The sequence below is a fragment of the Talpa occidentalis genome, unplaced genomic scaffold (genome assembly GCF_014898055.3).
Source record: "Talpa occidentalis isolate TD23 unplaced genomic scaffold, MPIMG_talOcc4v2.1 talOcc4.12, whole genome shotgun sequence".
NCBI classification, from domain to species: domain Eukaryota; kingdom Metazoa; phylum Chordata; class Mammalia; order Eulipotyphla; family Talpidae; genus Talpa; species Talpa occidentalis.
Window position 1 is genome coordinate 12,869,363 of NW_023601212.1, and position 23,146 is coordinate 12,892,508.

The 23,146-nt window shown below is 38.6% G+C and overlaps 1 protein-coding gene across 3 annotated transcripts in view; it reads right to left on the reverse strand.

Annotated features, from left to right (window-relative positions):
• ALG9 (ALG9 alpha-1,2-mannosyltransferase) overlaps positions 1-23,146 on the reverse strand; it is a 68,333-nt gene that overhangs the window by 28,461 nt on the left and 16,726 nt on the right. For all 3 annotated transcript variants that reach the window (XM_037505245.2, XM_037505246.1, XM_037505247.2), the window contains exons 9-13: positions 18,994-19,116; positions 15,912-16,066; positions 12,889-13,018; positions 12,125-12,272; positions 10,867-10,996 (exon numbers count right to left, since the gene is read on the reverse strand). In XM_037505245.2, the coding sequence (XP_037361142.1) occupies positions 10,867-10,996; positions 12,125-12,272; positions 12,889-13,018; positions 15,912-16,066; positions 18,994-19,116 (686 nt within the window). The remainder of the gene's footprint in view (positions 1-10,866; positions 10,997-12,124; positions 12,273-12,888; positions 13,019-15,911; positions 16,067-18,993; positions 19,117-23,146) is intronic.

Sequence of the window (23,146 nt, forward strand, 5' to 3'; positions counted from 1 at the left end):
CTCCCCTCAGCAGTGTATTGCAGTAGATCTGCCTGTTCTGCTCCCTACTCTGTCTCTGGTGAGTCCTCTCACTCTCCCCCCACCTTTGGCCCTACACTCCAATTCTTCTACCCAAAAATAAATAAAATCTTTTAAATAAATAAATAAAATGAAATCCTATTGTATATATCTTACTACACCTGGGTATAGATTATATCAGCAAGTAACTGTAGAGCAAGTATTTGAAAGAGCTCTCTCCAAAATGACACCACCACCACCAACAACAAAAAAAACCCAGAATAATGATCTATACCCACTACCCTCAACTCAACACTCTTATTTAAACATGCCATTTGCATCTAGAAAATGAACCTCCCAAAAGGCTGCCTTTGTAATTTAGAGAAGTGACTTAACCTAGCCTCAGAGGTTTCACCATCTTCCAAAGGGTCTGAACTGCAAACCATTAAGATTCCTCTCAATTTTTAGAAAGGATCATGGAAGGAAAATAACTTCATCACAATTGTAAATACACTCCACCTTGAGGAGTCCACTCTTCTGAGAACTACTCTTGCTCATCACTAGATACATTTTTATACTGAAAGACATCCCTACAACTGGGGGAACAAATACACAAGATCTGATTTTTACATGGCTGGTACTTGGACAATTAAAGTCTGTTTCACATCTAGCACTCAACATAGTTGAAGATACATTATTTGTAAGGAATGGCAAAGGCAAAATAGGATCATTCAGTTCTCTGAATTTGCTGATGTCAAGGAGTTATTTATTTATTTATTTATTTATTTATTTTTTTTTAAAGATTTATTTAATTTATTTATTTATACAAGCACTGGGTACAGTCAGAAGCGCGGGAGGGTGAGAGAATTCACCAGAGCCAGAGCGGGGAGCAGAGCAGGCAGAAGGACCGAAGTACACTGCTGAGGGGAGCAGCGGGCGGCAGGAGAGGTCTGCGCGCCATGTGGGACCCTCCTCTGGTGGCCGGGGAGCAGCCGGGGATCGAACCGGCGCCGCAGAGGCCGTGGGCAGCTTCGCAACCCAGCGCTCAACCGCTGCGCCACCGGGGAGGCCCTCAAGGAGTTATTTAAAGCCAAGATATTATCATTGTTATTCTGACACTGCTAAATATGGAAAGGGTTAGGGAAATTCTGTGGACCTGAACATGAAAAAATGTTAAATTTTTTACAGAACTTTTCAATTCTAAGTTCTTTATCACTATAAAACATATAGTTTGGGTATAGGTCACATATCTTACTGAGAGAGCCTAGAATAAACCACACAGATCTATCCTGAAGCTGGGTGATGACAAATACAGAAAGCATAGACAGTTATTTTCCTTTTCTCTGCTCATGCTAGACATCACTCATCAATCGTAGCACTCTTTCCCTGAGCCTAGACCCAGTCTCATCATGTTTTTCAACCCCACACTCTAGTAAGTCATGACCAATAGATCAGAAGTATCAAGCAAACAATTTGTCTTTCTTGTTAAATGAGCAGTACATGGGAGTGAGAAACTGGGATGGAGGTACTGTCACTCAATGAAGCCCCATTTGTGTATCTCTTAGTTCTCAAGGACATACCTCAATAAAAAAATAAAGTTAGAAAAAAAAATACCAACTGAAAAAAAAGAACATACCTTAATATCAACAAACCTACTACATACAAAATACAATAGTAAATTCAGGATTTCTTTTGTAAATTTGATTTTTAAAATATATTTTTAGAGAATCTATTTTTAGGAATGCACCTATAGAGTAGAATGAAAATCATTCATTTTAATATTCAAGGTCATTCACACCACCATCATTAGGTAGCAAATTATGAAATAAAAGAAAAATCTACAACTTTCAGAGAATTTCTACTTTAGAATTAAGGTGAGTCATGCATACAAAATGTCATATCGAAAAAAATGTCATATGTATATCATTTTTGCCAAAAATTTCAATTTTTGGTAAGGGTTTTAGATTGTTATAATAATTTTAAAAAGAACCAGAGGAAGATAAATATACAGATAGATACCTGTCCTGTTGTAGCTTACTACCTAAAATGGACAATACCAGATAAATTTGTAAGGACATTTAATCAACAAAGTAATTATGCCAAAGTATAGATAAAAAGTAAGGGGAAATTAAGTATTAACTATGCACATTTGGCAAAACATGCTTACAAAATATTTTGTTATTATCATTATTATCATATTTTTTCTGCTTAATCAGTCAATTGATAATATTGCCAGTTCTTGGTATATGTTTTGAAATCTGAGAAGAGGAAAAAGCTTTTAAAATCCAAACTCTTCAGTTATTTTCATTAACCCATTCAATAGATGAAGCTCTGCCTAGGTTAATATTTGCATCAACTGGGCCTCCCTGGTGGTGCAAGGGGTTAAGATGCAACCTATGAGGCTGTCCGCAACCACTGAAGCACAAGTTCGATCCCCGGCCAGGGAGCTACCCACCTGGCGCAGTAGACCTCTTCTGTCTCGCCCACTGCTCCCCTCAGCAGTGTATTTCAGTCATTCCTCCTGTTCTGTTCCGCACTCTGTCTCTGGTGAATGCTCTCACCCCCACACCTCTGGCCTGTACTGCAGTTCTTGTATGCATAAATAAATAAATCTTTAAAAAAATTTTGCATCAACTTATGAAGTGAAATGAGATGCTGGGAAGATCTAGGAAAGGGAAATGGAAGGAGGAGGCAACCAATGTTCTGGTGATTTCCATGTTGGACTTCACTGGGTAACTTTACTAGTTTACCGAAATTCTGTGAATTCCCAATATATTCTCACACTGAAAGTTAATAGCAAAATATATCCAAGAATAAGAATGATGAATGATTTATGTACCAGTTTTTCTACTAATATAAATAACAGGGCTGTCTACATTACATGTGTTAAGAATAAATTATTTTTTAAAAACCTAAAGTAGGATTTTTAAGGAGAAATGGATAAAGCATAATTATTGGGGTACCGGGCAGGGTAAGTGGGCAAGGAAGAACTGTCCACAATAATAATAAAAAGATTCCTTTGCTCAATCTGCAAGGAATTCTTATAGAAAAAGAGAGGTTTGGCAGACCAGTTGGGGAAAATGTACAAAAGAGTAGAATGACAGGAACAGCAAACTAACTTTGTAAAGACTTACAGGTTAAGTGAGCCAGCCAGCCAGACTAGGAGAAAGAGGGTAAGTTAAGTGAGGCAAACTGCAGCTCCCACACTTTGAATTAGTTTTCATAAATGACCCTGACAGAGTTCAGAAGCATCTATGTGAAAAGATGCATGACATAGCTAAAAGAGAACTATCCCATCTTCCTGCAATATATCAAACTTGACAGTTGAACGAGCTAAGACACAAATCTGCCGAACACCACACTGCCATTTAACATCATAAACAAACGAGAAGAAAGCCAGATTGTCTCTCTGTGATGCTGAGGTCACAGTTAGGGTACTGAAGGTCTTTGAAACAAAGAGATATTTTCTATCTCGTTTCAAGTTAAAGGTTGGGATTTTGGAAAATGAAGATAAGGGAAGGGAACAGCTGAATGTAAACAATGGGGTCAAATCACAGGAGTATTGTTCTGGATTATGACTTATACATACATTAGTGAGTTCGTCAAGACCAAGTGAACTTGAGTGAACAGAGTTCATCAAGGCCAAGCAACATTCCATAACCACTTCATCTACAATTCAAAAATCAAGACTGGGGGCCTCCCTGGTGGCGCAGCGGTTGAGCGCTGGGCTGCGAAGCTTCCTGCGGCCTCTGCGGCGCCTGTTCGATCCCCGGCTGCTCCCCGGCCACCGGAGGAGGGTCCCACATGGCGCGCAGACCTCTCCTGCCGCCCGCTGCTCCCCTCAGCAGTGTACTTCGGTCCTTCTGCCTGCTCTGCTCCCGCTCTGGCTCTGGTGAATTCTCTCACCCTCCCGCGCTTCTGACTGTACCCAGTGCTTGTATAAATAAATAAATAAATAAATCTTTAAAAAAAAAAAAAAAAAAATCAAGACTGGATTTGAATCTTCCTTCAAGTGTAACCAAAGAGCTCATTTTTTGTTTGTTTCTTCAAATTTAATCATTCTTTCTTACATCAAAAAAAAACATGCTTTTAGAAAAGCTTCCAATTTAATGAAGAAATTTTTAAACTAAAAATCTGAAAGAGAAGAAAAAAATCCAGATAAAATTACAAAATTAGATATTTTGGTCCAGAAGATGTGATATTTTTTAAAACTACAGAGAAGGGAGAATTAAATAATTTTCAAAAGAAAACAGACAAGACTCAGAAATAAAAACCTATGGTGAAGCATTTAATCAACATGTTAAAGGAAGGCAGCAAATAAAAAGGTAGAGCAGGCACTGGACTCCTGCTATGTCCAGCTAAAACCTGGGACATTACAAAAATTTGGTATCTATAACCCCTCTATGATTATTTTTTTGAATGATGAAAATAAAATATGATCATGAAAAATTTTTAGTTAAAAATTACTTATAAATTCACTATCAAAACCTCACCATTAAAACCCTAAAGTAGGATTTTAAAGGAGAAATGGATAATGCATAATTATTGGGGTACTGGGCAGGGTAAGTGGGCAAGGAAGAACTGTCCACAACAATAATAAAAAGAAACACCAGTAGCTCTCCTTTGCTCAATCTGCAAGGAACTCCTGTAGAAAAAAAAGAGGTTTGGCAGACCAGTTGGGGAAAATGTACAAAAGAGTAGAATGACAGGAACAGCAAAATCACCCCAAAATCACCATCAACCTGTCAGTATGTGTCCCAGATTGTTTTTCTCTGCAGAGATTTTCCTCATGAAACATGGCTCATGCTATATATACAATTTTACTGCACCCTTTTTCAGTTTGAGATTTCTCAGTTTGAATCCCTAGTAGCACCAAGTGACTAGCACAGCTTAGGTATAAGAGAATCAGAAAGAAGAGTTTCTTCTCTCAGTTTCATCCGTATCTCACAGTGCGAAATCTGATGCAACATTCCATAACCACTTCATTTACAATTCAAAAATCAAGACTGGATTTGAATCTTCCTTCAAATGTAACCAAAGAGCTCATTTTTTTTTTGTTTCTTCAGATTTAATCATTCTTTCTTACATCAAAAATAACAAAATTATAGGGTGACATTAACACATGATCATGAAACAAAACGTGTTTCATTTCATTAGTCACAGGCTACATATCAACCAGCTGTTGAAGCTAAAAATATGCCTTAATTTAAAATTTTGTAAAATACAGGCATTTAAGACTCATTTTGAAAGAAATCTGACTTCTTTCAGTTTCTAACAACCCGCTAGAAGCTCTGGAGAACAAATCAGCACCTCTAAACCAAAAGAAAAAAAAGGTGGAGGGGAGGAAGATTCAGTTAATTTATTGATAACCACTATCATATTGTTTATTTACATCCTAGTGGGAACATATGCAAAGGAGGACAATTTAATACCATCCAAGATGTAAACAAAAATAAATATTCTCAAAGATAAGGCCTGAGACAGAAGTCAAGATAGCAGTAATAGGAGGTGTGCATTTCATTGGGGAGAGGGGTAAGCTAAGAATTGGGCAATAATATTCTTACAGCTTTCCCTTAGCAGCTGTAGGACAGACTGCCAGGGCTGCAGCATTCAGTGATACTTCCCAATACTCCAACATCAGCATCACACTGGAGCGGCAAGACGCAGCACGGCGTACCCCTGGCAGCACGGTGTACCCCTGGCAGTACACTTTCCCTTTGAGACAGAAGCAGCCTGCAGACTGCCATCTTGGGTCATTAGACGCCCCGTCCAGGACTGAATCATTTCTCTAGATAAGACATTTCACCACAGGGAGCCTCCCTGGTGGCCTGGGGTGGGGGTGGGGTTAAGTCTCAGCACTATCACCCCCTATGGCCTGAGTTTCATCCCCAGCCAGGGAGCTAACCCACATATGGTGCAGCAAAGCTCTCCCATCTTGCCAGCTGCTCCCGTTAGCAGTGTGTTTTAGTAAAGTTGCCTGTTCTGCTCCCCACTCAGTCTCTGGTCAATCCTCTCACCCCCTGCACCTCTGGTCTACACCCCAGTTCCTCAACGCCAAAAAAAAAAAAAAAAAAAAAAAGTGTCAGGGCCTCCCTGGTGGCGCAAGGGGTTAAGATGCAACTTATGAAGCTCTCTGCAACCACTGCAGCAAGAGTTCAATCCCCAGCCAGGGAGCCGCCCACATGGCGCAGCAGACCTCTCCTGTCTCACCAGCTACCCCCCTCAGCAGTGTATTTAACTCAGTCTGCCTGTTCTGTTCCCCACTCTGTTTCTGGTGAATTCCCCCCACACACACCTCTGGCCCATACCCCAGTTCTTGTATGCATGAATAAATCTTAAAAAAAAAAAAAGTGTCACCACAAAGTATCTGATGAGAAAACAGGTAATGCAATATGTTGAAAACTAAACACTGCAACAAGATTTCAGGTGTAGTTACAGTATATCGGAATGATGTAAAGATATTTCAAGGGTTTTAGAAACTCACAGTCACATAAGAAGAAATACACTTCATTCAATTCCAGAAAAGAATGACAGGCTCTCTGAACTCCCTGCTCAATGTTCTTGCCACTGCATCATTTCGCCAGGCTTTTGTATTCTCCTGATAGTTCCTATTTTTGAAATTGGTACCCAAGTCTTTTTAAGGTAAAATATCACATTATTGTAGTGTTTATATACTATAGTCACATATTCTACTTAACCTAGAATTTATTTTTCTTCACTGAGGTAACAGTGGTATAGGTTCACACTTCCTCAGACATATGTTTGCACACTGACCCCATCAAAGCATCCATAGTACTTTACACGAGGCCACTTTGTTCCTCCACACCTACTCCTGCTCTAGAAGCCTCAATTCTGCAATTATATTTCTAGGGTTTACTTTGGTTTAGTCTTGTCAGTTGCTTTGTTTTGTTTTCTATTTCACAAGTGAAATCCTTTTTCATTCTTCTCCTTTCAACTATTTCAATTAGCATCATCCTCTCCAGTTCCATCCATGCTGTTGCAAATAGCAACAGTTCATTTTTTTTATAGCTGAGCAGTATTCCATTGTGTGTGTGTGTGTGTGTGTGTGTATACCACCTATATACCATATATATACCACACCACATCTTAATCCACTGATATGTGGATGGGACTTTAGGTTGTTTCTCTTAACTTGGCTATTATAAATAGTGCTGCAATGAAGATAGCAGTGCATGTATCCCTTCAATTTAGTGTTTTTGCATGTTTTGTGTAAATACCTAGAGTGGAACTATGGATCATATGGTAGACCTATTATTAACATCCTAAGGAACCTCATTACTTGTACTATAGTCAATTACATGCAAAACCATGCTACCATTATTAATGGTTTCCTATCTCTTTTGTTATGTGTCACTAGACAATTTGTGAGTATTTTGTCTCTAACCCCATTTTCTCCATAAGCCTCAGGGTTTTTACCATGCAGTGATTTTGAACTATTTTATATCATGTTATAGCAGAACTGACTATGTTATTTATTGTCTGGGGAACAAGTAGTAAATGACAAAGATTATTTTTTCAAAGATTGCAGATGGACAAGCTTCCTGCAAGTCTGCTTAGCCATTAATCAAGGTCAGAGAAAAGTCAGTGTCTGCACACTCCCTCCTGAAGAGCTGTTTTTTCCCAAGGTTCACTCTTTGACTTGGTAGCTCCCAACTCACATACCAGACTTGGAGTTAGAAGGACATCATTCACCTTGAAACAGTAACCAAAATTCAGACTTGTCAAGAAATAAAGAGCCACTAAATATATCTACTAAATTCAAACTTTCATTCTGCCAGAAAATCCTGTCATGTACCACTATAAAAATGTCAACTGTTCAATAATGGGATGTTCAACAGATGTTCAATACCTACTCTGACAGAACAGGCAGAAAAAAATTACTTTTGCAATATAGTTTTAACAGTGCAATAGAAACCACAGAGCCTTTATACTCATTCCTGACTCGATAGACTCAGAGGTTTAAGGAGGAACGTGAAATAAAGGAAGTCTTGTTTATTTCCCAATTTCCATGTACACTAGAAATAGGAGAGAGATCAAATCATTTATCACTGAAACCAACCAAGATTTGGTGAAAATCTTTTCACTGCCTACTAAAGGGCAGATCAAGTAATGCTGCCTTTTAGCATGCTCAAGAGGGACAGAGAATGTTATTTTTGCATTCTGACACCAGACTGACACCAGAAGTAACAAACATAAATGTAGTAAGTACCAGATAAAGTTATTTGGCTCTAGTCACACTCCTAGCACCGGTTCTTAAAGAATTACAATTTAATTATTTTTTAATAATTGATATTTTTCTTTACATATATATACACATATGTTTACACACATTTACACATATATATGCCAAAGAAAAGTATAAATAAAACACTAAAATAGTAACAATGGATTAATATTTAGGTAATGAGATTACAGATATTTTTTCTTATTGACAGTACCCATTATTTCACACAATAAATTTATATGATTTTTATCACCAGAGGAAAACAAGTATATTTTAAAACAGTTAACTGAAAGAAATAACTCCCTGATAGTAAATTATGTAGAGTTCACAGTAAGACATCAAATAACTCTACTTTCCAAAGGTTACGTAAAGGTAAGTGGACTGGATTTGGAGGACACATTGCCCACTACACAGGAAAATCTAAAGAGAACTCTGCAGGAAAACTCTCAACTACAGGAAGGGTTACGAGCACACTGACAGACACTTCACATGCAGCTGATATCTCTGACTTGTTTGTCCCAGTTCTTATCAACCAGCATTTTGGTGACTCCTATAGATATTCTGAGAAAGCTTCACCTTTTTGGGTCAAGTTATAGTCACTTAACCAAATTCAACAATGGTTGGTAGCAGAGAATATGGAAATATGATTTACCCAGAGATGACATCACTGACCAGACCCTAAGAAATGTGCAGTAGCCAACTGCAGATTTCAGAATCAGTTTTCTCTCAAATTCACTATCCCTATAATGATGAATATTCATTTCTCCAGTCAAAAAGCCTGTAGAGGGTACCTGCTAGATTGAAAGCACTAGCACAGACGTCATGGTAAATACAAAAGAAATAAGGTGTACCCATTCTCTGCATAGCATTCACAATCTGATGGGGAAATATATGATATGCTTATCAGAATTATGTAAGACAACATAATTAAATGGCTAAATGAGTTGTACAGATAAATGATTAAAGCATGAAAAGGAATTACTGCTCACTATGGAATTAAGGCTTCAGAGAGGAGAATTTTGATGGTATACTAAGGGACACACAAGCAGTTCAGGCACAGTCGAGATAAGCAGTCATGAGTCTGGATGGACTGGAATAAAAATGAGATTAAGGAACAATAAAAGGAAGGAGAGATTCAGGCAGATTCTAAATCCAAGTTGTTTTGTTGTTTATTTATTTTTTTTAAAAACCTCTAGTCATCTGATATACCATTATCCGATTAAAAATGTTTGTGGGAAAATCTGTATACCAGAAAATTTGCTAAAAATGACTGAGAGATAGAATATTAATCTCATAATATGCTTCCAAAGCAGTTATCATTATTCCCATTTTATAAATAGAAACTGAAATTAGTTAGACAGAGAAATTTGCCCAAAGTCACCAAGAAAAGCAAGGAGCTGGGATTTGAACTTAGGCCTATACTTGATGCCAATGTCCGTGCTTTTTCACAGTCCTGTGCTACTTCTTCTTAGAACTTAGCTCTGACAACATCACTATAAACTGTTTTCCCCCATCACAGTGTATTCCCCCACCCTTTTGACTACGCAGTGTCCCCATGGTGATCGCTGTATATGGAAGTCTGCTCTCTGCTAGCAGAGAATCTGCAGCCAAAATGAAAACCACTACTGACAGTATTCCCTGCCCAGGGGCATTTTCATTGTTAAAGGAATCAGAGGCTTAACTTAGAAGGAAGCTGTAATATAAACCATTCAGAGGAACACATATCTTACCTTCACAGGGGGCAAGGCCCAGTGTGTATCTTATGATAATCATATTCATAGCTTATAGTTAAAGCTTTCAGGAAGAATCCTACTCTGAGGGTCTCAGCCCTAAGGGTCTCTATTAAAGTCTAACTGGCCCCAATCCGAGAGACGAAAGGCCAGATGTGGCTGCAGGTTTGCTTCCAATGAAACTAGAAGTCCTGGCATTTCACACTTTCAGCATATGACATAGGAACACCTAAATGAAATTTATTTGACATTTAAACTGTTAAAAATTTCTTGCCCCCAAATGTGCTTTCTAATAATTCTATAAACTTATCTTTTACTGTTTCTGGGAACCAGAAGTATTATCTTTATTGCTCTCACCTTTCCCACAAAAATCTTGCAGGTATCAAATGGCAAAAGTGTCATCTTTCAAAGGAACTGTAATAAAATCCGCATGGGATCTCAGAGTGCGTCAAGAGAAGTGGGTAGAAGAGCACGGCTCTGACAGAGATTGCTCCAGGGACTTGCTATGAAATTAGCCTTTGCTGTCTATTTGCTAAAATCAGACTATACTAATAGCTAGGTCAAAGGTCTACCTGATAACTTGAAATTTCCCACCAAGTATTCTAATGGGGCAAGGAATAAAAGTTTCAGGATGTCTTTAAAAATGATGATTCAAATTCAACATGATAGAATTTGTAGCCCAGTTTAGAAAATATGTTGAATTATATACTTTACATAGAAAAACAGAGGAGGTAACTTGAAAAGGAGAGTTGATTCTTTCTCAATAAAAGTTGCTATATTACTCACCCAAATCACTCTCTAAAAAATTCCCATTTCATCAACACTAATATATATGTAACCAATTTTAGGCCTAGAATTCCTTTCAAAGAAGAAGAAGGAGAATGTTGCCCTTACATATCTGGATGGCTCTTCTACATTCTGGTCATTCATGTCAGTAGGAACCATCCGGGTAGCCAGTGGTCCCTCCGCAAAAGGTTTTGGTAGCTGGCCCCTGAACTCTGAAGGAATGAATTGAAGCTGCCAACTGTCAGAAACAAAATAAAAAGAGTAAGAAAAACACCGGGCTCAGATTGCTAAATGTACTTGAAATAAACAAGCCAAAAAAATTTCATGTGAAAAACATTTCACTTGGAGAAAAAAAATAATTTCTGTTAAAACTTCAACCAGGGAGAAGAGAGGTAGAGGTCACAATTCAGTCCAAAATCATTGAGAAATGTTCAACCCATTTCACCAACTTTCAGCCGTGAAATTTGCAACCAAATGGTCATCACAAACAACCAGTGAAGCTTTAAGGTTTATTGCCAATTACCACATGATCAAACAGACTTGTCAAAATCAAAGCAAAGGCATCAGGTATACAGAGAAAAACAGTGAAATGTAAGAACACACTATGGGAGAAATACTTTGTTTCTAAGTAGTCCTCTAAAGGATCTTTAGCTATGAAACGATTTCGAATATAAAAGGTAATGGCTAAAGTTAACGCTTTAAAAGAAAAAAAAAGTTTAATTTTATTATCAATGACTGATCTTATGGCACATAAGATACCACCAGCAAGTTACTGAAGCCAGTCCACGAATGGAGCATCATGACTCATCTTAAGCTGACTTCCCTTTTCCCTAAATAGGCCTCTTCTCTAAATGGCGTAAGCAAATACTAGGAACTTCATGTCTGTGCTATCACATCCACCAACAGACAGCATAAGGAAAGTGGGACAGATGTCTTAATCACAGAATTCCCCAGGGTCCATACATTGATGGAGAACTTTTTCTTTTGTTGGATGATAAATGTTTCTTCTCTAAAAACGCTCTTCCAGCTAGAGTTCCTAGGCCACATTAAGAAGTGGATTAATATCAGATCATTAGAGAAGTTTTAAATATGGATCCCCAGGAAGGGCCAATAGCAGGAGTCTAGGGCTCAGAGTGTTTTTGGAAATCCCCAGATCTCTATGCTTAGGGGCAGAGCAGGGCGCATAACCAGCCACTGCACCCAGTCTGTTGGACACAACGCTGATGCCGCAGTCCTCTGGGATGGCAAATTGTTCAATAATTTTTGAAGAAAACCCCCCAATGAAAGAAAAATTAAGAAGACATTGCCATCAGATTGCTATTTTTACTCCTTGATTTTAAACTCTGGGAATGAAAGGACAACTTACTTATCTGGCAGAAGGAAGCTGCTGGGAAATCGATACCACTCTTTGCCTACACAGACATTCACAGGTCTGCCTTCTGGGACAGTGTGGATGGCTGGATCTGTAGCGATTCGGTAAAATTCTGGATACAAATCAAGGGGTCCATGATATCCTGGAAAGGAGAAAGGTTTGTGAAAGCCAAAGATAGGCAAGATGAGCTTCTGACCTTTAATTATAACGTACGTTAATGTCCCCTGTAACCCATGTGAAATTTGAGTGTGACAGTCCATAGCAACTCCAGCAGGTAGCCCACTCTATTGGTAGAAGATGTCTCCTGAAGATATTTACAGTAGAGGCCTTATTTTGCCAAAAGTAATTTGTTGCTTGCTCTTCTCTACACCCTTCCACCTTCTTTATTTCTTAACTTCATTTTGCACATATTTTGATATGCTGGATCCCATTGTTGTGTCACAAATTAGCAGGATACTGGGTTTAAGATTTCAATTCATCTTCAAAATTAAAAGGTACCCAGAAAAAGGGGGAGGGAATCAACTAAGAATAAAAAAATAGAGTTAATCACATTAAAAAGTATTTTCAATCTTCTCTTCAATCTTAAGGTACAGAAAATACATCCCAGTCATAATATTAAATCTACAAGTTCTCCCTATATTAAAGTTTTCCTTCTACTGTAAGTTGAACTGTATTAAATAATTGGGCATCAAGTAAAACCCAAGATGAAATGTCTCATAAGTATAGATGCGTTAAGAACCAAGTCTCAGGACATCTACCTCTGAATAGTGCCACAGATCGAGAAAAGGATAGGAGTCCAAAAAGGCAAACTGTTCCCAATGCCAGCCAATTAGATGTCACAGTATAATGCTCCAGGCGGTATTGTTGAAACACGAAGTGGTAACATTTCTAGAAGGAAAGAAAATGTACTGAAAAAAGAAATACACCTTGCACAATACACAGAACCACAAGACATCACAGTAACACCAAGAGGAAAGGAGGAGCAGAAGAGGGTCTATCAAGGCTCTGAGCATTTGCAAACACTGAGTGAGGGACCCATTTCAAATTCTAAGCTTACAGCAAACTCCGTAAAACCATCTGTAGGTCGGCCTAGCCAGCAGGATTGCCATGAATGCTCTCACTAGCAACACAGGAAAATTATTTGCGTATTCTCCTAGTGTTTAAAGTCCTAATTTAGGGCCTCCCCGGTGGCGCAGCGGTTGAGCCCTGGGTTGCAAAGCTGCCCGCAGCCTCTGCGGCGCCGGTTCGATCCCCGGCCTACGGGTGAGGGTACCACATGGCGCAACAGACCTCTCCTGATGCCCGCTGCTCCCCTCAGCAGTGTATTTCGTCGGTCTGCCTGTTCTGTTCCCCACTCTAGCTCTGGTGAGTTCTCTCACCCTCCCACATTTCTGACTGTACCCAGTGCTTGTATAGATAAATAAATCTTAAAAAATAAAATAAAATAAATTAAAAGAATAAATAAAATAAAGTTCTAATGTAAAAGAAACACTTTAAAAAGTTGTTTTGGTAGTTTTCTTTGATATATGAAGTATCTCATTCAATAAATCTTTCCTTACTGATAAGTTTTCATCTAAGTGTTTAGTATCAACAAATGGTCTCTTGACTAAACAAGCAGGAAAAAGAATTCTTCTCACAGGACATTAGGAAAATGCTGTCAGTAATCTCCAAACTACTTTACAAATTAGATAAATATTATTACAATATATACACTGTGCATGGGTTCTGCTCTCTTAGAGTACTTTCCCATTAGATTTCTTTCCTTCCTTCCTTTCCAATAGATAAGAATTACTTTTGGAAGTAATTTTGCAATATATGACAAAAACCATAAATATGTATGAACTTCTTTCATATTTCTGACAATCTGACCTAAAGAAAATATCCAAATATGTAAACAAAGATATTTATTCTAGCTTTATTTATAATACTGAAAAAAGAATACAAGCTAAATTCTAACAAATTATAGCTAATCATTATATTATATATAATCAATTCAATATATTTCTTAACAGTGTTGTACATTAAATTCAGAACATTATGTTGCTATTAAAATGATGGATATAGGGCCTCCCCTGGTGGCACAGCGGTTGAGTGCTGGGCCGCAAAGCTGCCCGCAGCCTCTGCAGTGCCAGTTCGGTCCCCGGTCGCTGGCGAGGGTCCCACATGGCACGCAGACCTCTCCTGCAGCCCGCTGCTCCCCTCAGCAGTGTACTTCGTCAGTCTGCCTGTTCTGTTCCTTGCTCTGGCTCTGGTGAATTTTCTCACCCTCCCATGCTTCTGACTGTACCCAGTGCATGTATAAATAAATAAATAAATAAATAAATAAATCTTTTAAAAAAAAAAATGATGGATACAGATATGGCAACATAAAGAATATTATGATATAGTATTATAAGAGATATAAAGTCATAGATTACAGCTGTAATCAACTTTGATATTTGATAGGCAAAAAATCTGGAAGATGGGTTTTGTTAGAGGGACTAATTTTTCTTTTTACCACTTCCCAAATTATATGCAATGAAGTTCAATTACTATTACAATTTAATGAGGAACACTTTTTTTTTTTTAAGATTTATTTATTTATTTTTACAAGCACTGGGTACAATCAGAAGCGCGGGAGGGTGAGAGAATTCTCCAGAGCCAGAGTGGGTAGCAGAGCAGGCAGAAGGACCGAAGTACACTGCTGAGGGGAGCAGCGGGCAGCAGGAGAGGTCTGTGCGCCATGTGGGACCCTCCTCCGGTGGCCGGGGAGCAGCCGGGGATCGAACCAGCGCCGCAGGGGCTGTGGGCAGCTTCGCAACCCAGCGCTCAACCTCTGCGCCGCCGGGGAGGCCCAATTACTATTACAATTTAAATTGTTTTTTTTTTAAAAACTATTATCCTAACATCAAGGAGTCTTAAAAATACTATGTTAAATGAAAGAAGTCATTCACAAAGACCACTTGTTTATGATTCCATTCATATGACATGGCTAGAACAGGCAAATCTACAGAGACAGAAAGTAGATTAGTGCTGGCTTCCAGCTGGGAAGATACCGGAAAGGGGGTGACAAAAGCTAAAGGATATAGAGTTTTCAAAGTGATGAAAAAGTTTTAAAATTGACTGTCCATATCTATGGACATATCTGTGGTACTGGCTGTCCATATCTGTCAATACACAAAAAACCACCAAGTTATACACCTTAAATGGGTGAACTGCACAGTTTGTGAATTATATCTCCATAAATCTGTTAAGGAAAAATCCTATCACCCTAATTCTTTTTTGCCAACTGCAAGTGGTCACAGAGGTCAAGAAAGAGTTTGTATGGAGGCTTCTAAGGCCATAAATACATGGATATTCAAGATCAACTTTAACAGGGAATGGACAGGTTCTAAGCTAGGATTACAAACTGCCCCATAGAGCTAACTACCTGATATTACCCCAAACACCTGAGCAAGTTTTATTCTGCTCTCATAGTTGAAGAGCAGACTTCCCATTAGCCACTCTGTAGTAGGCTCAAATAATGACATAAACCTCTTTCATAGGAACTGGATTCTTGTTGGCAAGAGACACAAAGTAACACAAATTAACACTGTAAATAGGTAATTAGCAAATATGAATATAATCAACAGCTAAGCAATAGAAAAAAGTTTTAATAATATGACCTGAATAGGGTTTTAATGTATGGGTAAAATCTCTTAGGAGGAAACATTCTGTAATTTGCCTTTAAACCCAGTCAGCAATTTAAAAAGTGAAACAGAATAAAGCAGATATACATTTCTGCTTTATTGCTGAAACTCACCTGAAGTGCAGAAAGGGCCACAGCACCACAGAGACATATAAGTGGATAGACAGGGAAAAGAAATCTCTCCTCTTTGTGAGGCTGGATGAAGAAAATCACAAACCAAATATACATTGGGGCCAAAGTAAGCCAATATGGGTGGCCTAAATTCTGGACTGCAAGACAGAAAAATATCCACTTTTCACCATATTAGAACAAAACAACATCTTTAGTTTCAATGTTCTCTTACTTTCAAACTTGGGAGTATGTCTTAGACACCCCTTTTAAAATGTTTCAACTCTTTGTATTCAGTTTCTCTAATGTAATAAAGGAGTTAAGCAGAAAGAGGTAGAGCCCCTTTAGCTCTCCCAAGAGATTCAATACTCGAAGAGAGACACAAGTTTTCCCCAGTATTCAAAAGCAGAACATTTCTATTTGGTGTGATTTTGTAGGTTATATTTGGGGTCTGGGAATGCAAAAAATACTCAATATAAACTAATCATTATAGCATTCCCAGACCCCAAAAATAACTTACCAAATCATGTCAACTAGAAAGATTCTACTTTTATATAGCAGGGAAACCTATACTAGATTTGGCTAGAACACAAATGAAAAAAATTAGGGGACTGGAAACAGAGTTTAATAATTTCTACTACTGATGAAGATAAAAAACCCTTCTCTTCCAATGAGTTCTGTCACTAAGACTAAGGAGTCCTAAGATTAACCAAAAGCATAACATAAACTCACTTCTTCATTTTGAATTGCTATGTTGTTTAGCATATTAATCTTCTTTCTTATATGCCAACTAGTCTGTTCAAATACCTATAGATCAAAGGAAAGCAACAAAGTTGAATTCTCAACCCATTACTGGTTTTTGTTAAGCCACAAATGACAGTTTGCTTCAAAGCAAATATAAAAACACTTTTGAAGCAAGGTTAGTGTTTAAGTTTTTTTTTCCTTTTCCGTAATACCCATCCACTCTGAATCCCAAATTGGAACCAAAATGTACTTAAAGCATGTGAAAGAATTAAAGGAATTTAATGAACACTAATATTCAAGCACCTGCTGGAAAGTTCCTGTGGTTAGGTACATGAGCACATAGTGATAAGCCTGCACCCCACAGAGAAGACCTCTCCTACTGTGCTTCTGTTAGTGATAATGAGCAGCATACAAATCACTGGCAAGGGTAGATAGACAGCACCCCCTGGTGTCCACTATGTCTACAAAGAGCAAGTCTGGATGAAAAGATCAAGACCCTCCTCAGCAACACCTAATTGAGCATTCCTAAGTTATCTTTGCAGATAGGGATAAAAATGCTTGCACTGCAACAACAACTTATTTTTAAAACTTTCCACCCTAAGATTTTATTGTGATTATTTTGGGGCTATGATTTAGGATTTATAACTCTTGAGAAAATACTTTAACTTGGAATTTTCTTAATTATAAGAAAATAAATCTATCTTCTACAAGTTTTTTTCTCTTCTGTATCTTAGGCTAACGCATTTTTTAAATGTGACCTAAATTTTGATATGTCCTCCATAAAATGTACAAAATCATAACCATAGTTTTACATAAGATCATGGGCAATTTCTTTACTGTTTCTTTACATAGTCTCTATTTTATCTTTCATAAAAATTATTGTTTCCATTGTAAAACATACATAAATTTTTAAAAAGAAAGCAGAAAGCATTCATTTTCTTACTAGGTGGACACGTGTATATTACACATTTTAAAACCAAAATTGTATATTCCTACTGTCAAGAACAGTATTTCCAAATTTTCACAAGCACATAATTTTTAGAGTCAGAAAAAAAATTACTTTAGAAAAAAAAAAAAGTGATCCTGATGAAATATAAGGGACGGAGAAGTAAGTTAACACCTCAAGGGAGCAGACAACTGAATCTAAATACAGAACACTATCCAAGATGAAATGTCCTGGTTTCCTTACGACATCCTCAAGAGAAAAAGGTGGGAGGGTATCTCTTAAAAAACTTAAACAAAACATCATAATGGCATTACGATTATATTACAACAAACCAAAGGCAACTCTGAAGACTGCTTTATTCTAATATTATAAAACTGTGAGCTTTTTATAAACCATTAATAGTAGAAAAGCAGAATGGGGCAAGAGTCATATGGCATCCAAATCAGACTGAAAGTCTGAAATTCAACCTCTTTCCCAAGTTCATAGAATTATGTGCTCACATCTGATGAACAGAAACTATGGTCCCTAGATGTCCAGAGCCATCAAAATTTGAGAAACTGACTGTGCCACACACAATCAAAATAACTGGCAGGACAAACCTTGCACAATGAGGTAAACATGGAAGAAAATGGAACTAAGTATTACACTTCTTAGGAAGTCCAAAGCTTCTCTCACTTCAGTATCAAATTTGGGGGAATTCCTAGAATGGTTTATTTTCTAATTTTTTATGGTAGTAATTTTCCAGAGAATGTTTGCCTTCAACATTGATCATCTTAAGCAATTTGCCACATGAACACATTTCTTTAAAAAAAATAAAAAAGAAGAAGGCCTGAATAGGCTTATCTCCTGAGATTTTAAAAATGTTTTTGTTGGGACCTCCCTGGTGGTGCAAGGGGTTAAGCGTCAGCACTAGGAAGCAATTGCAGCTACTGCCATTAGATCCCTTGCCAGGCGCTGCAGACCTCTCCTGACTCCCCGCTGCTCCCCACAGCAGTGTATTTCAGTAGATCCTACTGTTCTGCTCCCCACTCTGTCTTTGGTGAATCCTCTCATCCCCCTGCACCTCTGGCCTATATACCCCAGCTCTTGTATGCATAAATAAATAAATCTTTTTAAAAAATAAAAATGTTTTTGTCTACCCCAGCGATTATATAAATTACATTCATCTTCTCATTTGAAGGGGTATAAAACTCCTCCTTTTGTCAGTTTAACTTGTAATTATTAACCAAATCTTCACATAGGTTTAAGCTACAAATACAGATGAAAATTTAATAAGCTGCTATTTTTCATGGGAAGAAAATGGAGAATAAAATCAGTAAGATTCTCTTTCACTTTTTTGGTATATGCTATTACTTGTTTTTTGCTCCCAATAAACCTACCACCCTTCATGCCACTCACCATGAAATCTCTGCAGTAGGTGTTCCATAAGAGAAGTCAGAGGTAAGACCAAGAGAGCCAAAGCAAAGGCAACATTGAAATTCAAAAATCCATTAATTAAATAGAAATACCAGGGCTCTGTACCTGAGGGACACAAAAAGATAAGGAATCATTAGTCTAGGCCTTCAATACCTATTACAGTGTTTGACTCATAAAGTTCTTTGTTCAAGCAGCCTTGATCCAACAACTCAAGTGAATGAGTCTATAAGCTCACTGGTTCCATGTTCAACACAAAAGGGAAGCACAGGATCAGAAGAAGGGAATCAAGTTTCAAACATTTCAACTGTTTTTCTTCATCTTAGCACTTTTTTTTTTTTTTTAAATATTTATTTATTTATTTATTCAAGCACTGGGTACAGTCAGAAGCGCGGGAGGGTGAGAGAATTCACCAGAGCCAGAGTGGAGAGCAGAGCAGACAGAAGGGCCGAAGTACACTGCTGAGGGGAGCAGCGGGCAGCAGGAGAGGTCTGCGCGCCATGTGGGACCCTCCTCTGGTTGCTGGGGAGCAGCTAGGGATCGAACCGGTGCTGCAGAGGCTGGGGGCAGCTTCGCAACCCAGAGCTCAACCGCTGCGCCACCGGGGAGGCCCCATCTTAGCACTTTTTAATGAAAGTTTATGCCTGTCTCTTCTCAATTGTTTCATCTCTGCATTTGTCATTTTCCTTTTCTAGTAGTGAGAATCGGCTTTGCCTTCTAAGATCTTTTTGTGATCTTTGTCCAGTTTTAGTCTCTAGCAATATCCACATTGTGGGGGTGAATGCCCATGCAGACACCTGTGCATTCACTTCTGCTGCACTCACTCAATGTACATGACGTATTTCTTCCTGTAAACCTTTGCCAACTTGCTGCTCCTTGTAGAATCCTCGCACAACCCGAACATTGTATTTCCCTCCCAGCAATTTGGGATGGAATTGTAGGATCCCACATCCCACGAATGTGGGAAGGTGCACTGAAATGCCTTTTACAGTTCTTGTTTCCATCAGAAGTCACAAAGGGGACTGAACATTTTGGCCACTGGTCCTTCAGCAATGGCCAGCTATTTAGCTGTATTGCTATACTGACCACTATGTCATCCAAATTGCCATGCCCAAATGGGACTAATACTTTTCAGAACAATCAAATCCTTTAAATAGTTTATTGTAATACTGTGGTTCATAGTAAGATATGTTTGGTCTGCATCCCTATTCCTGGGGGAATATTCCTAAAATCCTTGGAAATTCCTAAGTGACAAGACCAATGAAGGTACCTTTTGTTATGTTAATGAGATAAATTTTGGAAAGCCCTCAGGTAACCTAAGGATGGGGGCTGGTTGCCAGGGGAACCAACCCTGTGATTAGAGGATTGAAACTTTCAGCCCCTCTCCCTAACCTCCTGGAGGGGAGGTGTTGGCAATCGCTCAGGTCACCAAAGGCCAATGATTTAATCAATCATGCTTATGTGAAGCCTGAAGAAAAACTGAAGAGGTAGGGGTTTGGGAACTTCTGGGTTGATGAACACGTGGACATGCTGGGAAAGTGCAGGCTTGGTAAGCATGGGAACCCTATGCCCCTTCCCACACACCATACCCTATGACTCCCTTCCACCTGGCCAATTACCTGTATCCTTTACAGTAAATAAGTAAACATGAGTTCTGTGAGTCAGCACCACAAATTAATCAAACCCAAGGAGGAGCCTGTGGGAACTGCAATTTACAGCTGGTGGGTGAGAAACACAGGTGGTAACCTGGCCTTGCAAAAGGTATATAAAGGGGGCTTGGGAGGGACAGTCTTATAGGACTGAGTCCTTAACCTGTGGGATCTGACACTCTCTCCAGGTGATGGTGGAAACACCTTGGTGCTTGGTGATGTTGGAAAAAACACACACATCACATTATACTTAGGAATACAGAGCCATGTGCAGTGAAAATAAAAATGCCCTTTGAATTTAATCTCTTAACATTCTGCAGGCCTAAACAAAGAATGATAAAGGAAGTTAGGTCTGAGCTTATCAGGCCTTTGCCATTTTCCTCTCACCTGTATATCTCATTCACATTCTCCAGTATCTTTTCCCCTGATAAGCTCAACCATTATGCTATAGCCATGCACAGAGAGGTCCATGTGTTTGGTACAAATCAACCCGTTTTCCTTAAGAGAACAATGTCCAGAGACCAAGACCCTGCTCAGAAGCTTTGAGCATTCAGAATGAAACAAAATGACTGAAAACACAAGCCTTACTCACACTAATTTTGATTCTTTAACTCGAAATTCCTTAAAACCAATGACGAGAAACAGCCCCCCTCTGCACATCTAGCAGGTTTTTCATCTGTTCTTCCCCTCTGTGTGATTACTTCAATCAGGCAGTGAATGACACACGGGGTTTTAATCACTGTGTGTTGTGACACCCGCCTTGCACCACAGCAATTTCCTGCAATCAGCGGTGCTTAAAAGGGTAATCAGAAGGCAGAAGAGTAGTCAGAAAAATCTGACATTTTTGCAGCTTGCACAGCAAAATAAGATTAGAAACCAAACCCAGAAAGCTAGAAACATTTAGGGGATGGGTGAGGGGAGAATGCTAGGGTAAGGAAGGACTCAAGTTCAATGCGTGTCACCTTTTGGGAACACTTCTTTCTGGCTGAAAATACAATGACTGTGATTGTTCAGAAACAGAGGTCCTGTCCCAGGCCAAGTTCATTATGTACATTTATACTCTTTATAAATAACCTCTGGAATACAGAAGATGAGTAGATGGTTTTGTTTACAAACCAGAAATATATATCTTTTCTGGATTTTAATTAATATTTCAACACATTTCCTAAACTTAGTCCTTTGAGAGTGCTGTGTCCAGACAAGTATGTTTTCATGCAGTCCTCTCCTGACCACTGGTATAGAGGCAGCGCTATCAACCTTGACCTGCCTTTTCTCTTGAATAAATTCTGGAAATCTGAGCCAGTACAGAAAAATCACATAGTGACTGACCACTTAGAAAGTAAGGGGGCCATCCTTACATCATCTACTACAAATGCTGTTTCAATTTTAAAAAGCCTGATTCTTTTTGTCATTTGCAAACAGATACTATTTTTTTTTTCAGTTTAATTTCCAGAAAATATCTGTCTCTATCACAATTTACTCTAGCCTCCTTTTAGGGCTATCTTTTAACCTAAGCATTCTGTACTCTGAGGTGTAGAATGAAAATTATTAAGCTGGTAAACTAAACTAACGGTTATGTGTTAGGAGCTCGTAGATCAACCTCACTGCCAGGTTGTGAGCATTTTGTAATAGACTGTTATTTCCCTGAAGGATGGCGCAAAAACTGGGGTATAAAGCCAAGAGTAGGGAAGATTCCAGGGACAACAGTCTTAAAAACAAGAGCAAAAAAAAAAAAGGGACAAAAAGAGTGAATTCTACTAGCCAGGAACTTCCCCTACTTGATGAGACACCTGCCTTAGAAGAGAATGAAAACTTTTATCTCTTTCCACAGAGGTAATCAACGCTGCTGCTCAGAAAACATCAAAGCTGAACTATGCAGAAAACATTCTCAGAATGACAAGCTAAGAGTTTACCTGGTGCAAAATGTAAGGTGAAAGAAAGTTGGGAGGAGGGTCTCTGCAGGGAATGACTCACCAGTCTCCCTCTTTGTGAAGAAAGTGCCTGAATTCCTTATACTCAAGTGAGCTAAGGATGCTTCGAAAGAGGTGAAAAGAAGGGATCATGTTTACTGTTCTACAGATTGAGTGAAGGGGAACCATATTACAGGTCTTCAATTTTATAGAACTATAGGAACTAAATTATAGTAAATCACGTTCATAAATGTCAAATTTGCACCATCAAGGGGGAAAGTCACCAAGCTTCAATAGAAATTATTTTTAAACAGAGCGAAGGTTCTAGAACAGCTCTGAGTGGCAGTCAGCTCTAAGCAGGCCTCACAAGACCCCACTGTACTTCTTCCTCTGCTGCTGCTGCAAGAAGGGAAAGTGGTGGGTCTTTTAAGAAAGGGTATTCGCCTTTGCCTCTGATGCTTCCCATCCAGTTATCTGAGAAATGCTGATGAAACACATAATCAGTCAGGGATCACAGTCTTAAGTTGCAAAGTGCACCCCTGCAGAGCCCTGCTGTTATTTCTGAGAGAAGAGCATTTC